General features: G+C 37.5%; 1 protein-coding gene across 1 annotated transcript; it reads right to left on the reverse strand.

The window, feature by feature from the left end:
- Positions 1–8,557: 8,557 nt before the first annotated feature.
- On the reverse strand, positions 8,558–9,820 carry LOC142165750 (disease resistance protein RPS2-like). Its single transcript, XM_075224120.1, has 3 exons — positions 9,444–9,820; positions 8,986–9,318; positions 8,558–8,864 (listed from the first exon to the last, which is right to left on the reverse strand). Exons 1-3 carry the CDS (start codon positions 9,818–9,820, stop codon positions 8,558–8,560), a joined length of 1,017 nt encoding a protein of 338 aa, XP_075080221.1.
- Between the last annotated feature and the right edge of the window lie 760 nt (positions 9,821–10,580).

The following is a 10,580-nucleotide window of genomic DNA, read 5'->3' on the forward strand; positions in this document are numbered from 1 at the left end:
AAAGTTTTACCCAAAAGTAAAAAATTACCCCCGGGCCCACGTGGTCGAAACCCAAGGTTCGGACCAAAACCCGATTACCCATTCCCCCATGAATCAAAATATATAATTTGTTTTGAAATCGGATCTCAAATTGAGGTCCAAATCCCCAATTTTAGAAAAACCTTGGTTCTACCCAAAACACCCAATTTCCCTCATGAAAATCTTTGATTTGAAGTTGAAATCATGTTAAAAGATGTTAAGGAGTGAAGAAAATGAGTTAGAAATCACTTACCAACATTTTGGAGAAGAAAGGTTGTTTGAAAAATCGCCTCTTATGTTTTTGGGGTTTGGAAAAGTGAAAAATAACAGAAATTCCCATTTATTTATACCCCTCTCAGACCCACTGTGCGGACCGAATCAAATGGACCACGGCCGCACAGGCCTCCCTGAAGACCTGCAGTTCAGCACCCAGTGCGGACCGCACAAAGGCGACTGCGGCCGCACAGCCTTCACCACGCTCCGCACAAACCTCAAAAATATCCTACGAACATATTCGTGTAATCAAATTACCAAAATAACATCACGAGCATCGAATTAAACCTCGAGATCAATGAAATTTCTCAAAACTCTTTTAAACATCAAATTCTCAATTAAGGCCCGGATCGAGTCAAACGACGTCCGTTTTTAACCAAATTTCACAGGAATGACTCAAGTCATATATAAGACCTGTACCAGGCGCCAGAACCAAAATACGGGCCCGATACCATCACCTTCTAATCCGTTTTCATTTTAAATTTCCTTAAATAATTTCTGAAAACAATTTCACTTAAAAATTTATTTCTCGGGCTTGGGACCTCAGAATTCGATTCCGGGCATACGCTCAAGTCCCATATTTTCCTACGGACCCTCCGGGACCATCGAATCATGGATCCAGGTCCGTTTACCCAAAATGTTGACCGAAGTCAAATTTATTCATTTTAACATCAAAACTTAGCATTTTTCATAGAGTTTCATATTTAAGCTTTCTGGCTATGTGCCCGGACTGCACACGCAAATCAAGGCAACCATAATAAAGTTTTCAAGGCCTCAGAGACACAGAAATCAACTGAAAGCAAGTGATGACCCTTTGGGTCGTCATAATATATCTATCACGAATGATGATTTCAAGGTGCAAAATATTCATTCAAATTAATATGGCTGATTTATTTATCAAATCTCTACCAACAATCTCTTGAATATGGTGCACAAGATTGGAATGTGCAGACTCAAGGATGTGAATTGATGCTCTCATCAGGGGGAGTTAATATGCGATGTACTCTTTTTCCCTTACAAGGTTTTATCCCAATGGGTTTTCCTTGCAAGGTTTTTAACGAGGCAACCAAAAGGCGTATTGTTAGATATGTGTACTCTTTTTTCCTTCTCTAGAATTTTTTTTCCACTAGGTTTTATTTTAGTTAAGGTTTTAACGAGGCACATTATCTGTTGAATAGACATTCAATGGGGAGTGTTATAAATAGAATTCTATTTATGGTGAATGTCTATATTTAAAGAGATTCTAGGGGTTATTACTTGGTGGCTAAGTCACTCTTTACCTATAAATAGAGGGTTCTAGTCCATTGTAATTAATCCCAAATCAATAAGAATTCTCTCCCCTTACTTTTCTCTGCAATATTCTTCTTCTTCTTTTATTGTTCATAACATTTACCTAAAAGTCTTCATTCTTATAATATAATATGATATGATAAGAACCACTAACCGTCGTTAACAACTTCTCTAATAGCTTTTTACTCCCTTAACAAACTAACTAAAATGCTTATTCACAATTGACCCCCTTAACTCTTCCCTTCTGTGCACTTAAGCCCCCCCCCCCCCCCTCCCCCCTTACAATCGGTATATAACAAATTAACGGCTTATGCGACTGGCAAACACCGAAATTCTTAATTCTAAATACGAGTTTTCCATAAATAGGATGTAAAGTTCAAAAGTAAAAGTGCCGTGTTTGAAATTTAAAACTTTAACGAATTAAATCAAAATCACGTCGATATACTTGTACGTTAATTGCTTGCTTGAATTTTCATGTTAAACCACTCCAAGGAACTTCATCTATAGGCATGGGCAATTAGTAGTAATACTGTCTTGAACCTCGCCACTAGCAATTATAAAAAAAAATTAGTAAACGTTTTACGTATAAAAATAGGTGGTAAAGCATGGCAGTTAGACTGAAATGATGGATAATACATATGGCGACAAGTAGTAGATTTTGAATTTTTTGTTTATAACTGCTTTGGCTATTTTTGCAAAGACTTGTCTAGCTTTAAAGCCGTTTTGTTAGAAATATGTGTTTCCTTCTGTAGCTTAAGCATGTAAAACCAACCCAAAAATTAAATTAGACTAATATGAATTCACCACTGTTAAGGTGTTTGATTTGTAATTCTTCACTACTTATTTGATCATTAGAGGCAGGAAATTTGCCTTTGAGCATCAAAGCGAATTGTAATCTTGCTCACCTAAATAACAAAAACATTCAGCGTCGTGAACCAAATTCCTTGAAAGGGAAACTATTGAAACTGTGCTGAACAACGTATCATAATCTTATACAATGATAATTGATAAGCCAGCAGGAAGCAAAGCAAATTTCATGGAATTTAAATGTGGATAAAAAACAATTCCTAACTAATAATGACTTAAATATGGCTTCAATTCAATGGACTATACTATGCAGAAAACTGAGCATACATTCTTAAATAGTCGAATCACTGGTCAGCATGATACCTCAAAAGTACAATTTGGAAACTCAATTTTGATTTTGAATTTCTTCACAAGCTGCAACCTTAACATTCTAAAATAAAATACTTAAATGCCAAATAAAAATATACGTACATAGAATTAGTATTTCTATTTTCATTACTTTCCGGTTCTATTTTCGAAAATCCAAATTGACCACTGACTTCCCGTGTGATTTAAAATATTCAATAGCGGATCCAGAATTTTATGCAAGAATTCAGATAAATGCACTGACCTCTCGATAGTATTTGGAAGTAGAGGCAACATTGGGCAACATAATTGCGCTCCTTACTTTGGTTCATAACAAAACCTCAAAAGGGTTTCGCTTGCTATTTTTAAGGCCGAAGTTGAGAACTAACTTGGCAAAAGGATCAAAAACGTTGGATCTGACCATGGTGGTAGTACAACAGTGATATGATGAATTATGTAAACAACGCTCAGGATTCATTTGTGAAATTACTAGAGGAATGCAATACTGTCCCACTGTACGCTGTGTCGGCTACGCCCCACTATTAATGGTGTTGCTGAAAGATGAGACAGAACCCTTGATATGGTGAGTGTTGAAGTTTGGCAAAATGCCAAAGTCCCACATTGGTTGGGAGTTAAGTTTGGGGGAGATTTTTCCCCTATAAAAGAAGGTCTAATGTTTAGGATTGAAACACACCTCTCATTTGCCTTCTCATCTGTTTAAGGCATTTGTATCTTCTCTCTTTAGTATTATTTCACTTGTATTTTTGGAGTGAAATAAAATATTGGTTGTGTCCGAGGAGTAGGCAAAATTAGCCGAACCTCGTAAATTCTAGTGTTCCCTTTATTGTTGCTTTATTGTCTTATTTATTATTATTTGGTGGCTGTCATAATTTTTGGTATAGTAGTTGTGACTTATTCACACTATATACATTTGGCTTCCGCAACAATTGGTATCAGAGCCAAGGTACTGTCTAAGTATGCTCTGTGGTTGCAGCATAGTCTGATCTTCCACATCAGAAAAGATTTATCTTGGTAACTGAGTCAAGATTCTGTCTGAGTATGCTCTGTAGTTGCAGCTTAGTCTGATCTTCTACATCAGAAAGGAAATAATCTTGATTTGTGTCGTCAGCTATTAAATAATATTTGTGTCAAATATGGGAGACAATAAACAAGAAGAATCTACATCAAGTGTCAACAATACGTCATCATTGGCATCTTCGCTTATGACAAGAATTGTGTCAAATGCGAAATTTGCGGTAAAAATTTTTGACGGGTCCGGACATTTTGGGATGTGACAAGACGAGGTTCTAGATGTCCTTTTTCAACAAGGGCTAGATCTGGCCATTGAAGAAAAGAAACCAGATGTTATTGGAGAAGAAGATTGGAGAATTATCAACCGTGTTGCTTGCGGTACCATTCGATCCTATCTTGCTAGAGAGCAGAAATATCCATACACAAAGGAAACTTCTGCAAGTAAATTATGGAAAGCACTGGAGGATAAATTTTTGAAGAAAAACAGTCAAAATAAATTGTACATGAAGAAGAGACTGTTTCACTTCACCTATGTTCCTGGTACCACGATGAATGAACATATCACCAGTTTCAATAAGTTGGTCACAGATTTGCAAAATATGGATACAACTTATGATGATGGTGACTTGGCCTTGATGTTGTTGGCGTCACTTCCTGATGAGTACGAGCACCTTGAAACTACTCTACTCCATGGAAATGACGAAGTTTCTCTCAGAGAAGTTTGTTCAGCTTTGTACAGCTATGAACAAAGAAAGTGAGAAAAACAGAAGGGCGGAGAAGGAGAAGCACTATTTGTAAGGGGTCGTCCTCAAAATCAAACGAGGACAAAGAAGGGAAGATCCAAGTCAAGATCCAGACCCAGCAAAGATGAATGTGCCTTTTGTCGAGAAAAAGGGCACTGGAAGAAAGACTGTCTGAAGTTGAAGAATAAGGCCAAATATAATAATGGAAAGGCCATTATGGATTCAAATGTAGCTGATTGTGATGATTCAGACTTCTCATTAGTTACAACAGAGTCATCAACATCATCAGACATATGGTTGATGGACTCGGCTTGTAGCCATCATATGTGTCCCAACAGGGACTGGTTTGTGAAATTTCAAGAAGGAGAATATGGAGTCATCCACACAGCGGATAACAGCCCTCTTACCTCATATGGCATTGGTTCAATATGATTAAGGAACCATGATGGAATGATCAGAACATTAACAAATGTTCGATTTGTACCGGATTTGAAGAAGAATCTCATCTCTGTAGGAGCCCTAGAATCAAAAGGGTTCAAAATCATTGCAGAAAATGGAGTGATGAGAGTATGCTCCGGTGCACTAGTGGTAATGAAGGCTAATCGGAAGAATAATAATATGTACCGCTATCGTGGCAGTACAGTTATTGGGACAGCGACAGTGACATCCAGTGACGACAAAGAGGCAGAAGCAACCAAGCTATGGCACATGCGCTTGGGACATGCTGGAGGAAAATCCTTGAAAACTCTATCAGATCAAGGATTGTTAAAAGGAGTAAAGGCTTGCAATTTGGAGTTTTGTGAGCATTGTGTCAAAGGGAAACATACAAGGGTTAAATTTGGTACAGCGATCCATAATACTAAAGGCATTTTGGATTATGTACACTCTGATGTTTGGGGTCCTTCCAAAACACCTTCATTGGGTGGGAAACACTATTTTGTAACCTTTGTTGATGATTTTTCTCGAAGAGTGTGGGTGTATACAATGAAAAACAAAGATGAAGTGCTGGGAATTTTTCTCAAATGGAAGACGATGGTGGAGAATCAAACAGGCAAGAGGATCAAGTGTATTCGCACAGACAATGGAGGTGAATACAAAAATGATCATTTCAATAAGGTCTGTCAAAATGATGGCATCGTCCGACACTTCACTGTCAGACATACACCACAACAGAATGGAGTGGCTGAACGTATGAACCGGACTTTGTTGGAGAAGGTACGGTGTATGTTGTCCAATGCTGGCTTGGGGCAAAGAATTTTGGGCTGAGGCAGTTACTTATGCATGCCACCTCATTAATCGTCTACTATCTGCTGCTATTGATGGCAAGACACCATTTGAAAAATGGTATGGAAAACCTGCTGTAGATTATAACTCTTTGCACGTGTTTGGCTCAACTGCATATTATCATGTGACGGAGTCAAAATTGGATCCAAGGGCAAAGAAGGCTATTTTTATGGGAATTACTTCTGGAGTCAAAGGATATCGCTTATGGTGTCCTATACAAAGAAAGTAATATTCAGCAGAGATGTTACCTTTGATGAATCTGCTATGGTAAATAAGGTAACAGAAGACACCAAACAAAATAAAGGTGCTTCTAAGCAGGTGGAGTTTGAGGGAAAATTTATTTTTCCTACACAAGAAGCAGAGGAGGAAACAAATGAAGATTACCCTCTGGAAGGAGAGCCAGTAGAGGAGATTCCAACTCAGGAACCTCAACAACAACTTGAATCAATAGCAACCAGCAGGCCAAAAAGAACAATAACGAAACCTGTTCGTCTCATAGAGATGGTTGCTTGTGCAACCTCAATTGTAGCTGATGATGTTCCTACCACTTATAAAGATGTTGTCCAAAGTTCAGAAGAAGATAAGTGGAGGATTGCCATGAATGATGAAATACAGTCCCTTCATCAGAATCATACATGGAGATTGGCCAATCTCCCGAAGGGAAAGAAAGCAATTGGGTGCAAATGGGTATTTGCAAAGAAGGAAGGATTTCCTAACCAAGTAGATGTTCGCTACAAAGCAAGATTGGTAGCCAAAGGATATGCTCAAAAGGAGGGAATTGATTACAATGAAGTGTTTTCTCCAGTTGTAAAACATTCCTCCATTAGAATTATGTTGGCTTTGGTAGCACAATTGGATTTGGAACTAGTTCAGATGGATGTAAAAACTGCGTTTTTACATGGAAACTTGGAGGAGAAAATCTACATGACTCAGCCAGAAGGATTCAAAGTTGCTGGAAAAGAAAATATGGTGTGCAAACTTGAAAAATAGTTGTACGGATTGAAACAATCTTCTAGACAATGGTACAAGCGATTTGACGAGTTTATGTTGCGGCAAGGGTACAAGAGAAGCAAATACGATCATTGTGTGTATTTGCGCAAGCTTAAAGATGGTTCCTTTGTATATCTTCTCCTATACGTTGATGATATGTTGATAGCTTCCAAGAATTCGGAAGAAATTGATAAATTGAAGAATCAACTGAAGAAGGAGTTCGAGATGAAGGATCTGGGTGAGGCAAAGAAAATTCTTGGCATGGAGATAATTAGAGATAGACGTTCAAAGAAACTCTGTTTATCTCAGAAAGAATATTTGAAGAGAGTACTACAACGTTTTGGCATAGATGACAAGACTAAGCCAGTTAGTACTCCACTTGCTCTCCATTTTAAGCTAAGTACTACTATGTCGCCAATGGATGAAGCTGAACGAGAGTATATGTCAAAGGTACCATACGCAAATGCTGTTGGTAGCTTGATGTATGCAATGGTTTGCACAAGGCCTGACATTTCACAAGCTGTTGGAGTTATTAGCAGATATATGCACAATCCAGGGAAGGAGCATTGGCAAGCTGTGAAGTGGATTCTACGGTATATTTATAATACTGTAGATATCGGGTTAGTTTTTGAGCAGGAATACAATCAGTCTGTAGTTGGATATTGTGACTCAGATTTTGCGGGTGATCTGGACAAACGAAGATCAACTACTGGTTATGTGTTTACTTTTGCAAAAGCACCAGTTAGTTGGAAGTCTACTTTGCAGTCAACAGTTGCTTTGTCTACAACAGAGGCAGAGTACATGGCTATTACAGAGGCTGTGAAGGAGGCAATTTGGCTTCAAGGATTCCTAAAGGAGCTTGGTGTTGAACAAAAATGTATCACAATTTTTTGTGATAGTCAAAGTGCTATTCAATTAGCGAAGAACCAAGTTTATCATGCAAGGACGAAGCATATTGATGTTCGGTATCATTTCGTACGAGAAATCATAGAAGAAGGAGGAGTCACAGTGAAGAAAATTCATACTACGGAGAATCCTGCTGATATGCAAACTAAGGTGGTGACTGCGATCAAGTTTCAACATTGTTTGGATTTGATCAACATTGTTGAACACTGAAGATTGAAGATGAAGACACAACCAAAATTTGTTATTGAGAGAGAATTGAAAATGTAGAATTTTGCCAAGGTGGAGATTTGTTGAAGTTTGGCAAAATGCCAAAGTCCCACATTGGTTGGGAGTTAAGTTTGGGGGAGATTTTTCCCCTATAAAAGAAGGCCTAATGTTTAGGATTGAAACACACCTCTCATTTGCCTTCTCATCTGTTTAAGGCATTTGTATCTTCCCTCTTTAGTATTATTTCACTTGTATTTTTGGAGTGGAATAAAATATTGGTTGTGTCCGAGGAGTAGGCAAAATTAGCCGAACCTCGTAAATTCTGGTGTTCCCTTTATTGTTGCTTTATTGTCTTATTTATTATTATTTGGTGACTGTCATAATTTTTGGTATAGTAGTTGTGACTTATTCACACTATATACATTTGGCTTCCGCAACAGTGAGGAGTATGGTTAGTCCTACTACCTTAAATGATTTCAACTGGAGCATGACAAAATGAAAACACCAGCAGGAATTATCAAATCAAAACAATGTTACATGAATTACAACAACATTTGGAGTCATAGGCAGAATAAATATTACGTACATAACATATTGAGTTGTCTCAATCAAGAACATAGGACACAATCCTTGCCAATATTTAACAAAGGGCTGAAGCTCATTTATTTTCTGGTGTTTGGATTATCCCAATCCAAAGATTCCCACCATTCTTTATCACTTGAATGTACAGCAATTTCTTTAAGAGTTGAAGCAATGGTAAATTTCTCATCTCCCTCTTCAGGGGAAAAAAAGAAAGGCAATTTCCTTAACTTACCACATTCCTTTATTGACACCTTCTTGATTGAATTACATACCATTTTTCCATTGCATATGCTTTTCAATTCAGGCAAAGACCATAAGTATATTCTTGTCAATTTAGGGAGGACGACGATTCCATCATTTTCATCTGCAATTATTTCCTCTATTTGACTACAAGAGAGGACATATATTCTCTCAAGATTTTGCATGTTTGAGCATAAACCAATTGGAAATAGCTTCTTAATACTGTGACATCTCTCGATTCGTATCATTCTAAGGCAAGAAAAGATACCAGCTAGTGAAATTGAATCTCTTAAAACTTCTTTCCCATTCATCAAAAATGCCAATGAAACTATGTAATTCGAGGAGATCAAGATGCTCGAGAAAATGAAATAAGACGGATTCTTGTCCCTCTTCTATCCTCATAAGGTACTCTAGTTTGTTGCACCAACGTACTTTGAAGTACTTTAAATCTATAGAATCATAAAGACGCGGCAAACAATCTGAAAGACAGCCACTGAAGTTATTGCAGCTCTCAATTTTCAGGTGCTCGATGTCCTGTGGAAGCAATAACAGTTCATCTTCTTTCCCAAGTCCATAACACTTGACTAATTTATCAGAAAATCTGTTATGATTGAATTGGATTTGTGTCATTGGTCCCAAGCCATCATATTGACCTACTAAAATTCTATAAAACCTAAGGCATCCCTAGCTGTAATGAATTGGTTGAAGTTATGAACATTAGAGAACCTGCCTTGAAATTCTTCCAACTCTTTTAGCTCCTCTAGTTCCTCACCTTCTACGTCTATATGATGCGATAACACTAAGCGTTGGAGAGTGGAGAGTTGGGGCAATATCCCTATTGGTATTTTCTCGAGCCAACGCATTGCATGCAAATTCAGGCATTTGAGGTTGAACAAAGTCTCAAGGGCTTCAGGCAGATTTTGAATCACGGTGCCACTCAAATCCAATTCCTGTAGCGCCTCGAGTTTTTCCAAAGTTGGCATTGACCTTAGGTTCCAACAAAATGCAAGTAAAAGAGCAGTGAGATTCTCCAAGTCTGATACAGAATCAGGCAACTTCTCAATGCAAGTGTGACTTAAATCAAGAACACGTAACGCCTTCATGTGCTCGAAAAAAGAATCTGGAAGGATTTCAACCTTCCCCCTTCAACTTTCAAAGGATTTCCTAACATCTTTAAAGGTATATCTTCTAATACATCATCCAATATTAGAACAAAATCCTTTTTCCCTTTGAACGATTCGTGTAACGTGATCGCCTCTTCTCTTCATCATCTTCCTCTAAAAGATCAAATCCAATTGCTGCAGCAATATCATTTTGCAATTCCTTGATGCTGAATTCTTGAGAAATATTTATCCAAAAAACTTGGGATTGAGTTTTTTGTTGCAGAAGATGATTGATGAGCTTGGCTAAGGTTGTTTTTCCAACCCCTTTAATTCCATATATACCAACGCTTGTGACTTTGTCTTTCTTTAAGCATCTCCAAATTCTTTCACATGTTCTCTTGGTTTCTTGACCAAATAGTTTTGTTGTGAAAAATGATTCCCCTGCTTCATTTGCTTCCATTTTGGTTACAAAATCTCCAAATTTCCCCTGGGATTAATCAAGAAACTAGAAGTTTAACACATAGGCAGATCCAATATTTAAACTCGTTAGGTTCAATCTTTAATTTTTTTAGCACTGAACTAATTGTACTTTTGAAATTATATGTTTAGAGTTCAATATTTGTTAGAAATTTCAGTGAAGTTTCACGTGTGTACTTCGTGTCGAAAATACTGGATTCAATTGAACTTGCAAAGCATAAGCTATATCCGTTTACGTAGAGTTGCAAAAATAGACAAAGAAGAAATAAACTTAAGAAAGCAC

This window comes from Nicotiana tabacum, chromosome 11 (assembly GCF_000715075.1).
Source record: "Nicotiana tabacum cultivar K326 chromosome 11, ASM71507v2, whole genome shotgun sequence".
Lineage (NCBI taxonomy): Eukaryota > Viridiplantae > Streptophyta > Magnoliopsida > Solanales > Solanaceae > Nicotiana > Nicotiana tabacum.